Below are 22,977 nucleotides of genomic sequence, written 5' to 3'. Positions count from 1 at the left end.
ATAATAATATAAAATGATAAAGTGTGGTATTGACATGGTTGTTGGGAGAAAATATGCCGAAATAACGCGCTCCTGCCCGTCAGGTTTACTTTTATTTTGAAACGCGCAACCGGAAGTAGCGCTTTTAACAACCACCACCTGACGTTTCCTAAACACGAGCACAAGGTCGAGCTGCGGTGCCGCGACTTGATAAGAGAGACAGATCAGCAGCCATGGCGCATCACCGCGTTAAAAAACGTGGATCAGTCGCTGACATGTGAACATGAAGAGTTTGTTTACCTCATTTAGATCCTGCAGCTCGTTGTCGTCTCATCTCGTTGTCGTCTCGATCAACTCGTTCAACGTTACTACAGCGCGCCCTGTGACCAGCTGACAGGAGGTAGCTCCGAGCTAAGTGACCTGTGGAAATGAGCTCCCCTCCAAACCCCGGTAACGTTAACGTGACCGAGACGGGACTGTCCCGCAAACCCGTCCCCGCCGCCTCGTTAGCCGGACGTGTCCAGCAGGTGTTCAGTCACGTGAAGGTAGAACACCTGGTCGCGGGACTCAGCGGGGGAGTGGTGTCCACGCTGATGCTTCACCCGCTGGACCTGGTCAAAATCAGGTTTGCAGGTACATCACTCATTGTACTGTGTGTCTGTGATGATGTCTTTAAACTCATCCGCAGCACTAGAGGTTTACCGCTTATTAGCTCCACGAAATAACAGCGTACTGTTTGGTTCAGGAGCTTCTCTCCTCTCCTTGAATCGAAAGTAATTCAATACTCTGTTCGTACATTTGACATTTCAACAAGGATCTCTGTGATTCTTGATCTGCAAGCTGCTACGACTTAACTTCAAACATTTGAGACATGCTTTTTTTTAATCTGTTATGATTAATTCGGATGACGTCACTTAAAGATCGTTCATGTCTTTTCAACACAGTCAGTGATGGACTGGACCTCAGACCTAAGTACAGCGGCATCGTGCACTGCATGAAGAGCGTCTGGCAGCAGGAGGGACTGAGAGGACTCTACCAAGGAGTGACGCCCAACGTCTGGGGTGCCGGAGCGTCCTGGGGTCTTTACTTCTTCTTGTACGTCAGCTGTGAAGCTATAAACCTGTTGGACCTCACCTGCGTGCTGATGTTTCTCACTGATATTGACGACTTCTCTTCCCTTGCAGCTACAATGCGATCAAAGGGTACACGAAGGAAGGTCGTCAGACTGAGCTGAGTGCCGCTGAACACCTGGTGTCTGCAGCCGAAGCAGGTCAGTCCCACGTGTTTGAACGCTGCTGCCTTCACACTCACATAATCGCCACATGGTCAACAACAACAGCTGGACAGCGCTGCCCTGAGCTGGTTTCAACTGACAGGGGGCAGACACAAATGAGTTCCCAGCCCCTGTGTTCATTATAGTCTCACATGATCACATGGATCTGCTTCCTCTTGGCAAAATTAAGTTAGGTGCTGAAAATATAGCATCTAAAAGGATTCCAGCAAAAAACGGTGACCTAACTGTTTTAATGTGGCATCCACGGCCTGAGTTTATACAATCTGATGATATATCAACAGACAATTCTGATATGAATCCTTCAGAAACTATGCAATGATTAGGCTGTTTCTAAATGTCCTCAGACCTAGTTTGGTGTTTCTCTGTTGCGATCCTTTGTTGGCACAGATATGTACAGGTGCTGATGCTGCAATAAGCTCATACCACTGTGTAATGTGCCAAAACAGCTGGACAGTTTGCCGTGTTAACACTTCAACTGCCTCATCACAATCAACATCACTTGGATCAGGTCTCTTTTTCTATTTCAAGGTTGAGTAACTCTCAGTCCTGTTTTTCAAGGTATATAATTTAGGTCGCAGCTATTTACAGTAATCAGTACTGTTTACTGAAGGGATTACGTGTATGTACAGTATGCATCTAATATAATAGACACTGAATGTACTTCAAAGACTGTCTTCGGCACATGTCATAAACCTCATAGTAACAATGTCCTCATCGTCCTCACCAGGCATCCTAACACTCACCCTAACCAATCCAATCTGGGTGACCAAGACCCGGCTGGTGCTGCAGTACAACGCTGACCCAACCAGTAAGCAGTACAAGGGGATGGTGGATGCTTTGGTCAAGATCTTCCGCCAGGAGGGAGTGCCCGGACTATACAAGGTGAGACGTCAATGTGTTCTGGGACTTCCACATAGTGTAGGAATGACTGCTTAGTGCAGCCACCGGCAATATAAATACTGAAGTTATATATGGAGCCAAGCCGATGCTTAATAGGGCGCAAAAGACATGTGGTTATGAAACACTTTTGCCAATTTTGACAGAAATATGTATTAAACCTTTTCCCTTGTTTTAAATAACAATACGTTTTTATAATAATAATAAAAAAAGATAATAAAAAACAGAAAGGTTTTGATATCAGTGTGTATCAACAAACATACACACTGATACCTATACATCTGTGATAGGCTGATATCTGCCCATAAAAGCTGACCCGTATATCGGTCGGACTGAAGTTGTACCGTAGAGGTTGCTTCAGGCCTCAGCACCACTGCTGTAAACAAAGTTGACCTGTGAGATTCCCACAATCACCACTAGAGGGCATCCCCAACCTTTATTAGCTGTAGTAAAGCACAACGCCGAAATAATAGTAATAACATCCCGAATTTTTAAGCTGTATTTTAGTTTCTTAATTACTTTCATATGCATTTCATGAGCTTTGGAGAATCATTACTGCTAACTTGGCAAATAGAAATGTGTCCAAAAAGAGCTTTAAGCTGGTAAAGAGCCAAAGATATAGTGCAGATTGTAGTTGAATGGGCTTTTCTATCAATGGGTCATTTATACTGTGGCTAGTTTGAGTGTATCAAGACAGAAGGACTTACAGAGTGTGTGTGTTCCAAAGGGTTACGTTCCTGGTCTGTTCGGTACGTCTCACGGAGCGCTGCAGTTCATGGCTTATGAAGAGCTCAAGAGAGACTACAACAAATACAAGAAAGTTCCTTCAGAGGAAAAGCTGGTGAGTCATGAGCCATGAGCCCCAGACGGGCTGGAAACATGTTGAATCAAACTCGGGCATATTAAGGCTTGTAACGTTTTGAGTTTAATGATACTGAGCCCACAGTTGATAACAAGTGACTCATCAGTTTTCCGACACCGCCCGGCTCACTTCTTCCTCCCTCTCCTTCCATTGGTCTGTCAGAAAGCGATGGAGTACATCACAATGGCGGCGCTATCGAAAGTATTTGCTGTGGCCACAACGTACCCGTATCAGGTGGTGCGAGCTCGCCTGCAAGACCAGCACAATAGATACCATGGAGTTATTGATGTCATCAGACGGACGTGGAGGTGCGATAGTGATCCACTCATAACGGGAAAGAACCACCCTCCTCTCTGTTTCTAAACTGTGTCCAGTTTGATTGACGGTTAATATTTTGCCTCTTTCTCTGCAGTAACGAAGGCGCCATCGGTTTCTACAAAGGCATCATCCCCAACTTAATACGCGTCACCCCCGCCTGCTGCATCACCTTTGTAGTTTATGAGAATGTGTCTCACTTCCTTTTGGGACAAAATAAATGAGGGCTCGGGAGAAAAACGGCACGAACAGCCGCATGGACGCCGAGCTCACGTCGGTGCCACGGAGACAAAGAGAGGAGAGCGTCGGCCCGAACTCTTGACTGTTCACTGTTCGCTGAAGTGAGAAGCACCAAAACTGAATGAAAAAGTTGTCACGCAAAGCAACAGAATCAACACGGGACTGTTTCTGCTTCCGTCGATACAAATTCTGGATTGTCAGTGAAGTGTCATTGACATGTGTCTCTGATTCAGACGCACAATTAAGTGGTGAGGAGGAAGCTTGTTGCTGTTCACCTCAATGCTGCTGTGATGATAGCTTTCATTAAACTGGTGTTTACTGTAAGTTGCTGTTTTGTGTTATTGTAGAAGCACTAGATGAAATATTTCATCAAACAGTAGTTATGTTTACATGTTATGTTTAGGAAGGGAGACAGTCTGAACTCAGGTTTCATTAGCAACATCAAATTCAAGATCTTCTCAGGTCTCCAGTTACATGTGTGTGTCCTATTAGTTTGACTTTATTTGAAATGATGTCTTTGTGAACAGCAACAATGACTCTGGTTTTTTAGCCTAAACACACCATCACACTTCTTTCTAAATTCATCCTTTGCTCTCCTGAAACAAATTGTAACTGCATTGCTTTATAACGCTTTGTTATAAAATCCAAACTGTGCTCCAGCTGCATTTTCTCATGCTTGATGTGTAAATCCATTAAATGTGTGGCTTTGTGGCTCTAATGAATGGAGCGCATTGTGTATCAGAATGAGTAAAGGTTAAATTCTTTAAAAAAAAAAAAAAAAGACTTTATTAACAGTAACAATGGATATAAACAGGTCACATGACTGCACAGTTTAAACATTGTCAATGTGTGTGAAATGGTTTGTGTTTTCTCACAGCATCCACAAGCAGAAGAAGCTACAGTACTGATTTTATTTCTGGCAGACAGAACGACACGGTGTGCTTGTTTATTGTCCCGACAACTAAGATAGTATTTAAATGAAATATAAAAACATTCAACTAACCATCAGTGGTTCTGTGACGCCTCAGCAAACCAGACCTGATCATTTTGGAGGGCCAGATAACAGACTGTTACACTACCAAGACTGGATCCTCCCTTTCATGGGACTTCTTTTTTCTTCTTCTTCTTCTTCTTCTTCTTCTTATTTAGGCAGTTCCTCAATGATAATCCTGGACACAGAGTTCCAGCCTGTAGATGCGTCACCTCTTGGATAGTCAGCGCAGGTCCCCACCCACACTGCCACATCCACCAGCCCGGCTTTGACGCCCTCACAGAGCCCCTCAACTGGAGAGAAAGAAAGGAGAGGACCGTGTCAGGGAACACCCGTACTCAGAGCTGAGACGGACATTTGTAAATTGCTTTGTTTCTGACGGTGGTGAACTTTCAGGAACATAACTGGAGGAGTGTTGCTGTAAACTGAAGAAACAAGGCGTTGAACCACTTAAAGGAACAGTTCAACTTTTTTTTTTACTGAGAGTCAATACATGAGAAGCTCAGTAATACTTTCCCATCTGTGCAGTAAATACAAGGCTACACTGAACTACTGCTTAGCTCAGCTTAGTTTAGCAAAAAAGACTGAAACAGGAATACAGCTTGCCTTTGTCCAAAGGTAATAAAATTAAAAAAAAAAAAAAAAAAAGGTGGGATGCTGGAAGCAGTGACTTCCTTACTGCCTCCTTCATTGTGAGGTTGCCACTTTTTAACCAGTGGAAACTTCCAGACATTACTGCTCCTGGCTAAGAAATAGTTGAGCATGTAACGCAAAGTAACACCACAACCTGTCATTTCTACACTTTAAATTAGACAAGACTGCTAATTAGGGAGGTGCTGGGAGGTAAATTTACTTTTAGCTGTTCCCCCCCCCCCCCGTTTCCAGTCTTTGTGCTAAGCTAAGCTAACTGGGTACTAACTCTTGCTTCACGTACAGAAATGAGAGTGGTATCAATCTTCTTATGTAACTCTCAGGATTAAAAGCAAATATTAGCATATTTACCAAAATGTTAAACTGTTGCTTGAAACTATAGTGGCTAGATGTTAACACTTTAGAATTTCTTGGTTTTCTACATAGATGAGTCATAAAATGGATCTTCATTTAAATCACAAGTATAGACAAACACAATATACGCTTATTAAAAACACCCAATAAGGTGCAATCCTTGGTGACATTACTAAATACACCTTCACAGTGCTGGAGAAAAAGTAAGTGAACCCTTGAATTTCATGACTGCTAAAATCCCAATACCAGAATAACTTCAAACAAATGTTTCTGGTGGCCGCAGATTTGACATGCAAACCATTCAGGAGGAATTTTGGCCCAGTCATCACAGAACGGTTCAGCTCTGCCATATTCTTGGGATGTCTGCTGTGACCAGCTCTCTGAGGTCGTTCCACAGCATCTCTATTGGATTAAGATCTAGGCTCTGACTGGGCGACTCCAAAAGAGGGATTTACTTTGTTTGAAGTCATTCTGTCGTAGATTTACTTTGATGTTTCAGGTCATTGTCTTGCGGCATCACCCAAAGTCCGCTAAGCTCCAACTTGACATTAACCTGAACTTGGGAATTTATTTTCCCCTTGATGGTGGCAAGCTGTCTATTCCCAGAGGCAGCAGAGCAGCACCAAGCCATGATACTGCCGCCACTGTGCTTCTGCCTTTGATATGATATTTTTATGCTGGTATGCAGCACTCTCGTTATGCCATACATAGCGCTGTGTGCCCTGGATGAATCATTTAGTTTCAACAGCCACAGATATTTTCCCAGTAAAGTTGTGGACTGTCAAGGTGCTCTTTGGCAAACGTCAGGTGCAGGTGATGTTTCTTTTTCTTTCTTGGGGAACAGCCGCTTCCTTCATGGACACGTTACATGCAACCATGCATCGTGATTTTGTAAAGTAAACTCATTAACAGTGAAGTTAACGAGGTAAAATTATGCCTGGAGTTCTCTTTTACTTCACTAAAAATCCTGGCTACATTTCACAACCTCACACTGCAAATATTTGAATTATATTTCAATATGGACGAGAACAATACAGCGATTTGTGTTACTAGATTAAAATAGATTGCGGTTGTTCATAATTGTAATTTGTATGAAGACCTGACTCGATTTTAAGACAATTTTATACATAAATGCCTTCGATTCTAATTCACTTACTTTTTTCTTGCCACAGTATAGCATTGCAGACCACTGGTAAGAAAAACATTCTTGGTTGAGATTATTCATGGAACAACAAAGCCTGTGATTTGAGTCGTACCTGAGGACGTTCTGTGGATGTTGATGGTTGAGTTGAGCTCAGGACTTCCTTGGTCTAAGTAAATGATGGACTCTATGGGCAGCGGTCCCGTGCACTCTGCTCCGTTGAAGGTGAAGTACCACCGCTGACAGCATGCGTTCTTACACTTGAGTCTGAGGGAGCCGCTGAAGAGGACTCTGAGGGTGCTGTCTGAACGCAGCTTGGTGAAGGTACAGTCCTGCAACACAGCATACAATATCAATGTGGCTGTGTAACATTTATGTGTATTTGTAATAATTGAAGTTCCCACATTACCCAGTAACACAGAAAGATACTTACAGCTACTTTTCCCAGGTCGATCCCGTAGTTCAGAGAGTTCCAGGCACACTGCTTGTAGTTGGGCCTCCAGGGTTCCTCGAAAATCTCACTAATACATTCTCCTTTCTCACCTTTGAGCCCATCACGTCCTGGGATACCTGGCGTCCCTGGGATACCGTTGGCCCCTGGGTTACCGTCTCTGCCAGTGGTGCCTGCTGGACCCTGGATGCAGCTGCCAAACTGGAAAAAAACAAGGAAAAGAGGAAATGGAGTTGGAGTTGGAAGATGTCAGTGAAACAATCTAAACAGCATCAGCCTTATCTATTGTTATCCAACTTCCTGTTTCAGGTTTTTCTGTCTCCCTTCCCGCGGGTTAAATCTCTGTTTGGGCTGCATGCACCACAGACACCTAAATGCTGCCATCCATCCAACCATCACACGCAAGAAGCCATATTATATCTCACTTACAAGTCACATAAACAAATTCACTGCCATCGGGCTGAAACAAGTGTAAAAACAGATGTGAGCCACACTAAAGCAAAGCAACAAAGTCAGCAACCATGAAACCACAAAGCCAGTAAATTACATATTGTGTGTTAATGAGGAACTGGGTTAAATTAGGTGTCGGGACACACATCTCACACTGTGATTCATTGTCCTGTTGAGTTGTCTGCTATGTTTAAACAGATGCAGCATCTTACTCAAGCTGACTCAAATACACACAGACTCACACGGAGACGAGGGAGTTTGCCAAAACCTACCACATACAGAGATAGACACAATGAGGATCCAAATAGGTTTGTGTGTTCCTCAAAGAGACATTTTGACCAACAGATTGCAGTGTACAGCTTGACTGTTGAAGCTTTTTATAGTTGGTGTGGGTTCTAATTTTGGGTATAGGTGATTTGTAAGTTGTTGTTTTAACCAGGATGAGAGACATAAACTGACACGTAGTAATGAGTCCTAGCCAAAAGCATCTGAGTTTTAGTTGGGTCATTGCTGCCCTTTTGCTCAGCATGCAGCTGTGGAGCAGTTACAGGGGGCACGTGGCCAAAAGGCATTAAGGCAAAAAAAAAAAAAGAAAGAAAGAAAGAAAAACGTCCAAAGGAAGGAGAAGAGAACAAAGAGCTTTTACTCCAGTTCCAGCATCTTGACCCAACTCGCCTCTGGGGTGAAGTCAGAAAATGTTTTTCAGATGATGTGAATCTGAAAGCTGCTTGAAAGTATAAAGGATTACAGTATCCTTATGTCAGCTGCTGCAAAACAGATGGTTGAGGGTCTGTTTTGGCCATTAGGTGGCTAATAGTGGAGCAACCTGGAGTGTGAGACCTGACATCATCTCTAAAGGAAACCGGGAAGTCTCCGATGAATTGATGGTGGGTTACATGTGCTGAAATAAAAGCTGGAATTTGCCCTGAAGAAAAAAGAGGGGATAACATTTCCATGCATCTTGGCTTATAGGTGGCAAAATGTGGAAATGATGCAAGTGCTGCATGAGGGCTCGGTGATATTCAGCAAGGAAAAGTCTCGGTGTTTTATTAAGGGTTGGATGTTTGGAGAGCTTTCAAAGCAGACTAATGAATGGAACCTCTATCCACTTAGCCACACGGCTGACTTTTATATTAGCTTCCAGTCTGCTGTTTCTATAGTGGTGCTGCCTGCCTGCATGAATTACACTCCAGCCCGTCTCAGTATTGGTAGTACACAGTCCATTACTGTAACTGGAAGCATAAAGGCTGCATTTGCCCCAAAGCGCTGAGGAATCAGTAGCGTATCATGCATTTAGTCAGAGCAAAGCCTGCAGCTGTCCTGGAGCATGCAATGCTTTGAGAGTTTTTAAGTTTCAAAGGATCTCAAAAAGATTCAAAATAGGATTTTATGATTACCATGTTGTTCAAAGTTCTTCCTTCTCCAGAGTGTCTAGTGCAGTTGGGCTTTTCTGCATCATTTCCAGAGCACTAGATACAGATGGTAACATAAAATGCTATTTATTATATGCTTCTAATGTGGTCTCATATGTGGAATAATGAAGAGCAACTGCTGGAGCTCTGTGGTTTTCAGCGTAGGGGTATGCAGACTTCTAGGAGACCCTGAGGAGGGTGTGAGGGTCCACAGAGTCCCAGCAAAAATAAACACAAGGTTTACTTTCATTTGATCCCCAAGAGATTAAAGAAGGAAATGTGTGTTCACTCTGTTTTGCCACCCCCCCCCCCCCCCCCCCCCCCAAACTACCTACAGCATGGAGGGTTATGTAACTCTGTACACACAGTCTAAGATTGGGCTGGGTGATAATTAGGATTGTGAAATTTAAGAGTTGAACCATGCTTATCTTCTAGATTTTTATTCTTGATATTATAACATCTTAATCAGTTAGAACACCCATCAAATGTTTACACAAATCAAAGTCACATAACCTCATCATAAACTTGTCAAACAGGCAGAGAGATAACAAAGGCAGGCAGACAGAATGAGACAGACCCCAGCTTCCTGTTTGGGAATTTACTTTTTTTGTGTCAAACCGTGTCTGCTGGAGAACAGCCAAACCTGGAATGATAAAGAACCAGCTGACTAGACAAAAGCTATAAAAGTGCATTTGCTGATGTGCTGCTGCTGGGAACAAGTCATTTTGGAGACACTTTTCTCCAAAGTGGTGACCACACTCCTACATGTGGATCATGTGGATGAATAAGCACCTTTTGTCCCTTTTTTGAGGGGGAAATCAGTCGTTTAGAGACATTTCTGGCAAACAGCGGTGCATGGCGCAAGAAAAAGTAGTCCCAGGATGAATTTGAGGAATATGCTAAATAACCAATGAATGTTAAATGAGATGCATTAAAGCGCGCTGAATAACGGCAAAGGTCACTGAGTGCAACTTCTATACTTTCACGTCAGTCATTTTTTTTAGCTAATAAACCGCTTTGAAGCCACACATCTACTTTTAAAGTCATCATAACGGCAACACCTAATCCCTCTTACCTTGTCGGCGTCAGGATCCTTTCGGTATCCTCTATTTCTCACCTTTTCCACGCCATAAAGAGGCAAAGCCAAGCAGACAAGAAAGAGCAGGCGGCCAACGAGAGGAGACATCATAGGACAGACGGCGGGCTGCTGCTGTGTGCGCTGAGAGATCTGAGGCGACAGATCGGCTCCAACTCCAGTCAGCTTCAGTCCAGAGGAGGGCAGGACGAGAGGGAAGGAGCCAGTCAACTATGGGGACGTAGTCGAAGGAAAACTTCCCTGTGGTATTTAGATTGTGACCACCGTGCGTGTGTGTGTGCGGATAAAGTAGACATAAGTCTGTCATAAATTACTCAAGACGCATGAATTCAAATTTTTTTTATTCAATATTTTATGAAAATGAAACAGCAACGATACAAAATTGAATTGAAAAGATAGGCTATATAAAAATACATAAAACAATGGCTCACAGAACTGCATGGGGCATCTGATAGACTATACTAGGTCTAGGTACATCATAAGCAAGACCCCCATCCACATACCAGCCGAAGAATATAAAAGATTGACAATATTTCCCTTTTTAATGAGTGGTATCGGAATTAATTGTCCTGTGACTCCAAAATATGAAAGGTGAATATACTATAGGGAATAATGATTCCCTTACACAGCAAGACAGACCATACATCAAGGTACACTTTCAAATAAATCACAGGAGGCGTTCTGAAAGTATTTTAAGTAAAGATATGTGGTCTGTCACCCATATGTTATAAATAACCCCCAAATTAAATCCTCATTTTTACACATTTGTTCATGAGTACTTTAATGAATTAGTGGTTTGTGCTTTTAATGACAAATAGTGCAAACCCTGTTATATTTGTTTCCTCAGTTTGATTCAAACACCATCACACATGAAACCGAGCTGTAGATGTTTTTCTGAGGAGGCGCATTCTTTTAGAGAACTACAAAGCTGTACTTTATCACAGGACACGTCTTTAGAGACACCTCTGCACAATATGTGTTTGTACAACAGAAAGCAAGACAGGATCCAAAAATGAAAAAAAAAAAAATCTTTTAAGAAGTTTTCAAAAGAAAAAACACAAATGTAACCTCTAAAAATCAACTCTATCAAGTTTAAGTGTCCTTTTTTTCAGAGAAATAATAATAATAATAATAATAATAATAATAATAATAATGTGTATATCAGAATGAGGTTTGAAGGCAGGAGGAACAATAAGACATTCATGAACAGTTTACCACAGGAAGACTCTCCTTGGGTTCAATGTTTGGTAAAATCATGAGCTTTCTAACAGAACTCTCAGTACAGTGTGGTCCAGTGAAAAGACTCCATTTCTACAATACAAAAAATAATATTTACATAATTGTTGCTTTTGTTTACTAGCCAGCATTACTGTATATAACATTGAACTACTAATCTATAAAACAGCAGACCTAATGTATGCTCTGAACTTGAATGACCATTGGTAGTTGTATGGTTGGAATACATCCGTGCTGCTGCAACATTCAGGACAAAAGCTCAGTAAAGCTGGAAGACAAAGCCGACACCCAAACTAACTAAAACACCTTGCGACTGAGCTGGAAGCCACCAGATCCTGCTCCAACATTCAACGTGTGAAATACTCCAGGTGTGGTACATTTAGCTGGCAACAAACATTCACTGACTGTAAGGTAATTACTGTTTGTGCACAACGGTTGCAATAACCAGCATCAAGAGGGACTGTTGTGACTGAGTGGTATCAAAGATGGATGGATGGACATATGGATGGATGAATAGATATATGGATGGATGATGGATGGATGGATGGATGGATGGATGGATGGATGGATGGATGGATGGGTGGGTGGATGGATGGGTGGGTGGATGGATGAATGGGTGGATGGATGGATAGATATAAGGATGGCTGGATGGATGGATGAACAGATGAATTTGGAAGGTCAGATGTCTCAACAGCTGCTGTCCTTTGGGTCCTTGCTCTCCTTGGGCACCTGTTGCACCCCCTGGTGGGTGGAGTTGTGGATGCCGCTGCAGTGTGATTGGTTTAAAGCTGGATGCTGCGACTGTCCCCCGGGAACTTGTCTGGCCTCAGACAGTTCGCTCCTTGGAGTCATCCTGAAGCAGCCAGGACACATTACAGATTAAAGATGGGTATTACTGATGCAGATGTAGTTTCTCATTGTGACTGTACATTCCTGTTACTGAAAAGAAGAACTGTGTTGACAGTGTTGCAGTAGCACTGCATGATATGAGAGATAGATGGACTTTGGTTCCTGTAAATTGATTTCGACATGGCTTAGCAAATAACACAAGTTACATTTTCATAAAGGACAGGAATGAGTCACCTGAAAAGAGCCAAAATGTGAGAAAAAAAACCCTCCTTAATCTCCGTGTAAAATACAAGTACATAAATCAGGAAAAGTGTTTGTGTACAGAACAGACAGAAATGAATACGGTACCTCCCACCTGTGTTACTTACCTCCCATCTGCAACTCTGTGCATGCTCTCGGAGCGACTGCTGACCTTACTGGAGCCCCCCCCTTTGCTGCGTCTCTCCCCCGTCTCCCTCTCCCTCTCCCTCTCCCCCCTCCTGGAGCTCCGGCTGGAGGTGCCTCGGTCCAGGTGCTCCCTGGCTGACATCTCAGACAGGGAGCCTTGTACATGGGGCTCGTGGTTGCCCAGCGCGGAGGTGCCTCGATTGGTGGTGGAGGCATTGGAGGGTGTGACGCCGGTGCTCGTGCCCATGGACTTGGAGATGACTTTGAGCTTGTGGGAGCTGGGCTTGTAGTGCTTCTTCTTGTGCTGGACGCGGCTGTTGTGCTTGAGGAAGAACTCGCAGGACTCCTGGAGCACCCGGCGGCTCTCACTGATGGGACTGTGGGTTACAAGACATGAGGAAAGACATCACATCTGAACCTGATTTAACTGTATTTCCACTCCATCAGAGGCAGTATGAAAGAGGATACACATCTTCTGCAGCGAGCGGTGAGAGATGTGGTCTTACTCTCTCTTTCGGGTCCTGTTGAAGAAGTAGGCCCACTCAGAGCAGGTCTTTTTGCTGCTGACCCAGAACACTGCAGATATTCCCACCACCAGTGTCATCAGGTATTTCACCAGAAACAGGGAGAGGTCAGGGCGGTCGTGCTCTGTGGTCTGAAACAGAAATACACTCAAATGGTAACAGGATCCTCGTGATTCAGAGCGAGGGTGTAAATAAACAAATCCAACTTTTGACTGAAGACTTCCTGAAGAACTTTTGGTCTTGGCATCAGGTCCTGACATTCAACAGGGGACTGAGCTGGTTCCCACTCAGCAACACTCAGTGGTTCATGCATTATTCATTACATTGTTTTAAGGCAAAGTGGTTTATTTAATTAACAGGCAGGTTAAAATCAAATTATGGATAGAAATGGAATACTTTATACTGTTGGTTCCTGTTGAGCAGGTTGTTTATTATATATAATAGAAGATACAGTGGATGTATGTAACTAACAGGACAACAGTTAGGTTCAGAGCCACAGCACCTTCAGTGAGGAGCCTCAGCTACCTTGTATGAGCAGGGGATGCTGTACTCCTGACAGCGGTCGTTGATCCACGTGTTCTCCCAGGTGCTGCGGTGGCTCTGCTCGTAGGTGTAGCAGGCTAGAAGGGTGACCAGCGGGACCAGGTAGAGGCAGCTGAACACGCCGATGCGGATCATGAACTTCTTGAGCTTCTCCTGGTTGCGCTCGTCGTGCTGGATGACCTGCCGGACGTGGTTGAGGGAAACGATACCTGCCAGGATGAGGAAGAGGCCGACGATGACGCCCACGCACAGCGGAGCCAGAACAAAGTAGCGCAGGGCGTCCAGGTCGTAGAGCCCGACAAAGCAAACTCCACTGATGTTGTCGCCTTCAACCTTGTTCAGAGCCAGCAGCATGACGGTTAGTGCCCCGGGGATCCCCCAGGCAGCAGAGTGGAACCACACCTAAAGTCATAAGGAGCAATAATGTCAACAGTGTGCACCATTGCCCTGGCTGCTAATTCATATTCATATTCTTATTCTTTGTTGCCTACTTTTTGTTTGCTGCTGAAAAACCTTACCGCTTTCTTCTCAATGGCCTCACAGCTCCACTTGGGTCCAGCTGCCAGGAACCAGGTGATGGTGAGTATGACCCACCAGACGATACCGGCAATGGAGAAGAAGTAGAGGAGCATGAAAAGCAGCGTGCAGCCTTTGCTCTGGGAGCCCAGCACCACTGTGTCCACCCCGGAGGGATGGGGTGCTTTGGTGCAGGCTGCGTTGTTCCCCAGCAGGAAACCGATGAAGTATATGAGCGAGACGAAGCTGTAGCAGACGGCGTAGAAGATGATGGGGCGCTCCGGGTAGCGGAAACGCTTGACGTCGATGAGGAAGGTGAGGAAGGTGAAAAGCGTGGCGCCCAGGCAGATGATGGAACACACGCCGATGAAGCTCTTGGCAAACTCGATGTCGTGGGGTTTGAAGTACATGTTGGAGCAAGGTGGAGCGCAGTCCTGGGCGCCCAGGAATGATGCACCGTGACCCGGCTTGGTCTTCAGCTGCAGCGGGCACCAGAAGCCGAGGTCCCTCTTTGCTGACGAGGAAATCACCGGGGTGGTCGCAGGAAGCACAGAGCTATCAGAATGGCTGCATGTGTTCAGTCTAGAGGAAAAACACAATAACAGGGTGATGGATCGATCGGGAATTACGGGTGACGCTCTCGTGGATTGACTGTTGATGGTTTCTTACTTGTCACACTGTAGCTCTGGAGGCCAGGTGACACCGAAGATGCGGATGTCCTCCTCGCAGTCAGACAGAACGGCCTCGCACTGCTCTCTGCAGGGACGGATCACCTGGTTCTCCTCGGTGCATGCTGGGATGAAGGCTTGGCACAGGAAGTGATGGACGTCCGGAGAGCAGCGGAGTTTCACCAGCGGCATAAACGGCTGGAATGAAAGAATTGGACTTTTTTTTAATGTACCGCGACAAGAGGTGCTGAAGTATGTTATTTGAAAATACATGAAGTTTTAAGTATGTTTAGTAAAGTCAGATAAACAAAATTCACATACAATTTTGAAATTGCGAGTACTTTGCAAAAACATACTGTATATAAATGTGAGGGGTTGAGGTGACACCAGCACTCATATTGTACTGCATGATTTCATTCCCAAACCAAACTTTAGATTTTTTTTGGACTGTTTTCAGCTGTGGATTATCTTTGAAGTTACTTCAAAGACATGTTCATGATGTAACAGATATCTTCTGTCTCGTGAATAGATGACTAACTCCAATATTTCCACAGAGGTGCGGCTCCACTGTGCTCCGTGTCTGCAGGTAGCTTCTGAGAAAGTGGCTTTGCAAACTTTGTCTGTTTGTTGGTTTTAAACACAGATTTTGGCCCGAGAGAACACAGTGACCATCTGTTAGATCATGAAAATACCTTTGAAGATGCAGCCCACAGCTGGAGAACTGATGGCAAACCGACGCTTATGATAGTGAACCCTAGATGACTGAATACTGTAATGTGCTGAGCGTTAAGGTCAGAAATAGAGCGAATGCTTTGCATGACGATTAACAGGGTAGCAAAGCCACATGAAATCCTGTTCATTTTTAGTCATTCCTACAGTCTTTGCTTTCTTTCTTGTCAATAACTGAATGATGTTATATTTTCCTTCAGCTAAAAACCCCTGAACATAGCAGGGCGTCTAGCCTTTGCCTCATTACTTTGCCTTGTTTTATCATCACAAGTCAAAAAGGTTGAGAAGCCCTGCTTTACACCAAGTCGGAGCTTGATTTTGTTAAGCTGCAGCGCCACACAAAGCTGCCCATTCACTGGCTGGAAACCATATTCTTCTGTTTCTCCACACTAGTCAAGACCCTGAGGATTGAAAGGGGAGGAGGGGGCAGTATAGGTGGCAGGAAATGAGTGCACAGACATTTGGAAACACATGGCGACAGGCCAAGAAGGCTGGAATGCACAGAGCTGTTAGGTAGGTGTGTGTGGATTCATCCACAGCATTAAACTGATCATCAGTCCAGTTCAAAAAAAAATCCAGATCATGTCAATGCTACTCTTTGTTTGTGTAACTTTGACAGCACACTACATCGAATAATCTTTTTCCCCCGAACGGCTCTATTATTTCATTCAACCCATTACCAGCCCCTCAATAGTTACAAACATGCATTAACAAACTAATCATGTGGAGGTTTTTGAGGATTTAGGACTCCTGGTTTCTACTTCATGAACTTCCTTACTAGACAGACTGCTGTCAGTCTAAACTGCTAATATTTGTCCACAAAACACATCCATACGCAGAGCACAGTCCACTATTCATTATGTTTCCTCTGCTCTTGTTTCTCCTGAAACCCAGTCTGGCAGTAGGCCCACATCTTGGGGGGCCGGGTGTTGCCCCCTCTGACAGTAAGCATCCTTGTTTCTCTCCTGTGGAGGTGCTGGACTCCCGAGTTCCCCGTGGCTCAACAATCTGACCTTTCTTTGCTTTGCAGCAGTTACTGTGAAAACTTGCCCTTGTTCCAGAAACTTTCAACCAGGATCAACTGTACAAGTCCAGCTGATTTGCTCTTAAAGGCGAAATCCTTCGCAGAGAATTTCATGGCAGAGTAGTTCAAGGATTAAATGATTTGAAAAAAAAAGAAAAGACTGCACTCTCACTTTTTAGAGTTTTTGCTTAAACTTTTAAGACCATCAAGTGCTCCCTGTCTGTCACAGTTCATCAATTAGTCTTTCCATTCTCTCTGTATTCTAACACTTCAAACTAAAGCTGACAGACACGAGTGGAAACCGGGACCAAGGGCGGAAAAAGGTCAGCCCTCCTCCGGAAAATCCCACTGATAGGCTGCTGTGAGCCCAAAATAAGGCAGCTTGTGATAAATTCACTGCACACTTTCAAAGGGAGAGCTATGGTTATTATGTAAGCCAGAGAGTTGGAGCCCGTCACCTGGGAGACTGGACCGTGGAGGTAAGAGCGTGCACTGGGGGGGGAATGAGTGAGTGAGTGATTAACAGAGGGAGAATACTGATTGCGGTATGCACGGGGGCTTTGTGTTGGCTGGGTGTGTCCCTCCCCTTCCTCCAGAAATCAAAGGCCCCTCACAACAAAGTCCATGAAGTTGCCCGTGGCCAAGGTTGCTGTGAAATAAGAAGCCAATACCTTTTGCCAGATGCCACACAAAAGACTCATCCAACAGATCACTGTTCATGCTCAACACTCTGACACCAAATGTGTGTAACCCAAACCCTGGCCCTCAGGAATGCCAGGACACAGGACACAGGACGCATCAGAAACAGTTCACAGCTGAGGAGAAACACAAGGCAGGACCGGGTCTGTGATCAAATACAACACTGATAAACTCGAACACCACTTTCATAATCCCAAACTATACGGAACTAGCAGTGACTAAATCTGCATCACACACAATTTGTGTGGAGAGAAATGTCTATTAACCTGAACAGAAACCTTAAAAGTCAAACTGAGATTTGAATCCTCCTTACTTCTGAGGATTGTTTGGAGTTGTCCGTATATTTCGGAAAGCAGTGCTCACACTTCTTTCTGCATCTCGGTGTACGTCTACCAAAGCAGCGGGACAGCTGAATGTCATTTGAGAACCACTGTTGCTAGGAGACGGGCTGTCAACTTTTGTAGTGTAAGTGTGACTGGAGCACGTCACAGCGCTGGGCAGCTTAGTTTTCAACAAGCACATTTAACAATTGTGAGGCCCCATCATGTCTCCAGTCCTACAAGCCTCCCTTCACAAACTTAGACTAACTATCTCTCCTGGGATCTGATTTGATGTTTCCAGCAACCGGTCGGACCGGCAGGTCAAAGCAGTAAACCTCAGCACTTCATACGTGGACCAGTTATTCAAATCATGACACAGTTATGTCCTGTGACCTGAACAAAATCAAAGTTTGGGTTTTTCAGGTTTTGTGACATAAAGTAAGTCTGTTGGATGAAAAGAAAACACGATGTTACTGTGGAAATGCTTTCAAAAATACTGCCGGTACATTTACATGGATTTCTGAATGAGAGCAGAGGCAGAAGACAATAGAAAATGACCCAGAGCTTGTGAGAAGAAACACACAAAATGCAACAGCAATGAGTTTAATCCAAGACAGAAAGCTGCTTGTTAACTCAGAGTGCAGAAATAGCTGTCAGCTCCAGTGATCTGGTCAGCGGCGTGGCTTTATGACTTCAAAGACTGTTCACACTTTTACTGTGTTCACGGCTGTTTCAGGAATATTATAAATGTTTGTCAGGATCTGGGCTTGACGTGTGTTTAGAGCTTTATTCTAAAACTTGGTGATAGCTTGGCAAAAAGTATGGCAGCAGTAGCAGTAGAGCAGAATTTACAAGCCAGAAAGAGCTCTGCAGTGAGTTTCACTTGTGCAGCAGGCAAACAGCAAGCCAATGTTGGTTTTTTTATGATCACGTTAATGGTGTGAGGGGGCGTCTGTGCTTTTAACCCCTGCTGGAAGTTGATATTTTGGGACACAGATCATTTATCTCTACCTGTGGAGCTACACGGTGTGATGTTAACATTTTCATTGCTACGAGCTGCAGTTTCTCCCTGGAATGTGTGACGTGGGCCGGAGCTGATGGATGTTTCTCAAAAGTGGAGCGTGGTTACAAAAAAAAGGGGTTTGAAATGCAAATGTGTCCGTCACATACCAAAATTACCGTTAAACAGAAATTGTATGCGTTCAGTTCAAAATGTAGAAATGTTTATCTATAAACTCTATATAATATTATGGAAACTTGTTTCCATAGGTAGTTGATAAGGCTGGGCAGTATGTAAAGTGTGCCTGAGGTAATCATTCTTCTAATAATTCATTCATAATTAACCTGTTCTCTCTCTTAATATTTTGCTTTCATATATTGGCTGAAAGGGAGGAGCGTCACTCGCTCTCAGCACCGACATCAACATCAGCTTTATGCATTTGTTCTGTTCTGTTAGTTATGAGTCTAGTTGGGAGTCACCAGCATTATTGGTCTTTGGTTATTGGTCTTGGTTCTCTTAGTTTAGGGGAGAAGCCCGAGTCCGACAGCTCTCTGCGTGGCATCGTTCGGGCTCTTCTCCCTGTTTGGTTTGTTGGAGCTGGATTTTCCCCATCTTCCTTACTTGTTTTGGGCTTTCTGTTAAATTCTCTTTGAACTAAAGCGCCGTGGCATCTTGTGTTCCTTTGAGCCAGTGTCAGATTTAGGAACCGTAACAAAAATCTATATTGTGACATGAGACAGATGAGAAAGATATTGTGTTAAATTTTGGATATCATAATATAAAAATATGGCATAAGTAATGTCTTTTCCTGGGTTTAAAGTAAAGTGATGTAATATTCTGGATTTACTGGACTGTTGTAGCTGGTTTATTATTTGCCTTTACCCACTTAGTCATTTTATCCACACTACTGATGATTATTTATATCAAATCTCATTGTGTAAAGCACCAATAGTCATCCCTACAACATCACTGCAGTATTAAGACCGAGGTAATTGGTCGAAAATATTGTGGTAATTGATTTTGTCCAAATCACACCCCTGAGTTGTAGCCATAAATAAAAATGTTCCACTTCATTAAATTAATTAAAGGAACCTTCCTGTGCATTTCTTCCATTCTGACAGCTGAGAATTCAAAGTATTAAGATTCATGGTTATCATGCTCACAACAACACAGCGATAATAGTTTATTCACCAGACAGCCATCACACATGATTTGTGGACAAGCTGTCTGGTAAAAATCGTGCGCCTGTTCATGTCCATTACAAAATGGTATTCATGGTTCAATCAATATGTGCTTGAAAATGGGCTGACAGACACTGCCAATTATAGGCAGTGCACTAATGATGGCAGTAATAATGGCAATTATTTTGAGATGATATTGATTATCTTTAAATGTGACTTGACAGTCTTTTTTTTTCTATCGCTGACCAATGTAATTAGAATTCTCAATGGAAACCCAGAATAATGAGAATCTTTAAGGAGGGTCAGCAGCTGTTCAACATCTATTAGTCCAAATGCAGTCTCATGCATTTAAATGTTCTTTGGAAACTTTGTTATCTCCACTAGAATTTCCTAAATAATAATGTTCTCAGGGTTTGAACAATTATTGGCATTTAATTAAATACTGTTTACACCCACAGGAGGAGGTTGTATTGATTGCCCCACTCATTACAAAAGGGCAGGAATGGATCCGTAACACACAGGTCCTTTAAATGAGTTGAATAAGAAAAGTAATAAATAAACAACAAATAAAATAAGAATTAAAGATGAGATACCACTGCATATTTAACAGCAATAAATGCCAATGTGGGCTTAATGTTTGGTTAATGATATATGTCATGTTAAGAGGACTCACCTCCATATGATTGGCTGCAATATCCTGATCATAGTGCTCCATCATGTTGGGGAAGAAAGTCATGTTGTAGGGCATTCCCAGGCACCAAGGCACTTTGATAGGCTCACAGGTGAACTGGCTGTGGGCACTGCAGCTCCCCGCCCATATCAGAGCCAGGCACACCCACAGAGGTCCTGGCATCAGCATGGCAATGGCCGATTGGAAATGAGTCTGTGCTTTTTGTGTGTGCAAACTAGAACAGGTTTCTTTTTGTCTCTGTGTGAGGATGTCTTGGCCCGAGCGTTGAATTCCCCTGGCTCACACCGTCATCCACGTATCACTTCTCCCGGGGACATCTCAGTGGAGCCAGTGGGCGTTGCAGCAGGTACGATTTTTCATCATTGGTCAGCATGTGCCTCTGGGTCACAGATAGGACTCCCACATCCCTGAAATGAATGTAATGACATTAAATATGTTATACAAAGGATCGGGATGTCTGATTTTAATCACAACGCGGCTGCCATCGAGTTTTGTCTTTAGAAGCCCCATGGGAGTTTTTCTGTTGTTGTTTGTTCCCACATTTACTACACAACTGCAGCGTACGGATAGACTGCAGCCCTGTCATCACAACAGCCAGCCATTCATTGTTCCATCACCTTCACAATGAAGCGTAACTCCTCATTTGTCCAGGGCACCCCTGCAGGTCCCTCTAGGTCCTCAGGCTCCAGTTTGAGCAGCAGTGTTTGGAGACACATCATTCCGAAAGAATTGACAGACCAAAAATCCAACCAATACCTGTGCGTATTTGGCTGCATGCGTTTACTCAGGGTGGGGAATGTCAGGCTGATTCAGTAGAATGAGTCTCAGCTTGTTGATGCATATTAAACGTCACATTAAAATGTCAGGAGCTCCACATACACACTTACATTATGAGCAACTAATTATCTTCAATGTCAGAAAGAATGTAATACTTTCCCAATGATGATGTTTGTTTTTCACAAAAGCAAAATATCAGTTTAGGCTTGCTGTTTTTTGATTTCATAGGAACTCACACAAAGAACATGTAATATAACTTCTGCATATATTCACGTGTAATACAGCAAGAAGTATTTCTATATCCAGATATTGACCTTTAATTCTGAAAAGATATGTTGTTTATAGAGGTGCATGAATTCCTGATCATAATCAATTGCTGGTTTTGAGTTTACCTCATATTACCACAGCGTTGTTTACATGTATACAGTCGTCATAGTGCAGCATGGAGGGCTGAAAGTTCTCAATGCAGCACTAAAACAGCTGAGAAGGTAAACCGCGATTTCGGTTTGTTATTAGCAGAAAGCTTTTGGGTAGCAATGATTGAAAAGACTGCACAAGTTAGCGGAGTCGAGATTTGACACGCACCGCCAACACGAACATAACGAGCAGACGTGTACATGTGAGAAACAACATTATTAATAAGTTTCTACTACCTTCATTACTTTGAATATCCCAATCCTGAGTACTTTTAACGTGATGTTAAAGCACCGCAGGCAGGAAAGCCGTTTTCCCATAAATTAGACGCCAGCCTTGGGGAGAGAGTACAGTCAACATCCCTGCCTCGGTCGCTGCCACGGGACGGGGGCCCGAAACAAACTTCGGAACAAGAAAGTGGGAAGAAACAACGGAGGCAAAAGTACGAAACACACACGCACTTACCCCCCAACAGCCAGGGAGTTCATGTAACAGCTGACTACATGTGGATAGACGTCGGAGCAGCTCCGTGGAGGAATTCGGTGGCGTGTTTCCTGCGATAAACTCCGGTGGCACCGTCCTTCCGTCGTTCCTCGTCCGGCTGCTCTGAACTGAAGAGGCTTTCAATTACAGTTGGAAAAGTGGGTCTCCAGTTATGAACCCGTTTTACCAGAGACTGTAAACACAAACTGGTAAGAAAATATACAATGTTGGTTCAGTATCCAAAGGGAGTTGAACCAAACATTTTGGCTGACATAATATTTCGTTATAGTTTCGCTTGATAGTTGTGCATTTTTTGGAAAGGACATTATTTGAACAACACTCTTAGAAGACTTAAGATAAAAAATAAATAAATAAATAAATAACTGTAAATTTGATTCTGACCTTTCGTCTCACTTAACTTGTGGCTCCAAAGCACTTGGATGCCCCAAGAATAGCAACAACTTGAGAATTGACGGATATCAGCATATGTGCGAGTTGGAACAATCCAGAGGATGGAACAATCCAGAGCGGGGCAGACTGAGTGGATTTATCAATCTAAAACTTGAGACACTATATTGTTTTCAGGGTTTATTAAAATAAACCAACTTGTATATTAATTATGACAACATTTACACATTTTTGTTAAACTCCGTGGACTTTACACCCAATATGAACAGGCGGTGCTATCGCTTTTTCATGGACACAGAGAGATCAGGGAGGATGCTGGTGTCGTTTTCCTCAATAGCGCTAGATGGAAGTCAGATTTAAACAAAAGGTGCCGCATCCAATTGACGTTTCCAGGA

The 22,977-nt window shown here is 43.6% G+C and overlaps 3 protein-coding genes across 5 annotated transcripts; 1 reads left to right on the top strand and 2 right to left on the bottom strand.

Moving 5' to 3' along the window:
- The first annotated feature begins 150 nt into the window (after positions 1-150).
- Positions 151-3,911, top strand: slc25a32b (solute carrier family 25 member 32b). Its single transcript, XM_069143424.1, has 7 exons — positions 151-612; positions 924-1,074; positions 1,164-1,249; positions 2,001-2,155; positions 2,898-3,011; positions 3,195-3,340; positions 3,445-3,911. The coding sequence occupies exons 1-7, from the start codon at positions 408-410 to the stop codon at positions 3,569-3,571; spliced, it is 984 nt and encodes a 327-aa protein (XP_068999525.1). The 5' UTR covers positions 151-407; the 3' UTR covers positions 3,572-3,911.
- A 438-nt stretch (positions 3,912-4,349) lies between these two features.
- Positions 4,350-10,248, bottom strand: LOC138194575 (collagen triple helix repeat-containing protein 1-like). Of its 2 annotated transcripts, XM_069143425.1 has the most exons (5): positions 10,113-10,248; positions 9,023-9,094; positions 7,158-7,376; positions 6,840-7,056; positions 4,350-4,871 (listed from the first exon to the last, which is right to left on the bottom strand). In XM_069143425.1, exons 1-5 carry the CDS (start codon positions 10,224-10,226, stop codon positions 4,729-4,731), a joined length of 765 nt encoding a protein of 254 aa, XP_068999526.1. In that variant the 5' UTR covers positions 10,227-10,248; the 3' UTR covers positions 4,350-4,728. The 2 variants fall into 2 exon arrangements, with proteins under 2 accessions (XP_068999526.1, XP_068999527.1); XM_069143426.1 differs by lacking the exon at positions 9,023-9,094.
- A 209-nt stretch (positions 10,249-10,457) lies between these two features.
- On the bottom strand, positions 10,458-22,280 carry fzd6 (frizzled class receptor 6). 2 transcript variants are annotated; one of them, XM_069143415.1, is made up of 8 exons: positions 22,157-22,280; positions 20,483-20,907; positions 14,858-15,054; positions 14,191-14,770; positions 13,655-14,074; positions 13,112-13,260; positions 12,587-12,982; positions 10,458-12,222 (listed from the first exon to the last, which is right to left on the bottom strand). In XM_069143415.1, exons 2-8 carry the CDS (start codon positions 20,666-20,668, stop codon positions 12,057-12,059), a joined length of 2,094 nt encoding a protein of 697 aa, XP_068999516.1. In that variant the 5' UTR covers positions 20,669-20,907; positions 22,157-22,280; the 3' UTR covers positions 10,458-12,056. The 2 variants fall into 2 exon arrangements, with proteins under 2 accessions (XP_068999516.1, XP_068999517.1); XM_069143416.1 differs by lacking the exon at positions 22,157-22,280 and adding an exon at positions 21,931-22,126.
- Positions 22,281-22,977: the final 697 nt, after the last annotated feature.

This window comes from Embiotoca jacksoni, unplaced genomic scaffold, assembly GCF_022577435.1.
Source record: "Embiotoca jacksoni isolate LCO1_2020_lvr unplaced genomic scaffold, fEmbJac1.0.p SCAF_11, whole genome shotgun sequence".
Classification (NCBI taxonomy): Eukaryota; Metazoa; Chordata; class Actinopteri; family Embiotocidae; genus Embiotoca; species Embiotoca jacksoni.
Note: the sequence above shows the minus strand (reverse complement) of the source record. Positions and strands in the feature narration are given on the sequence as shown.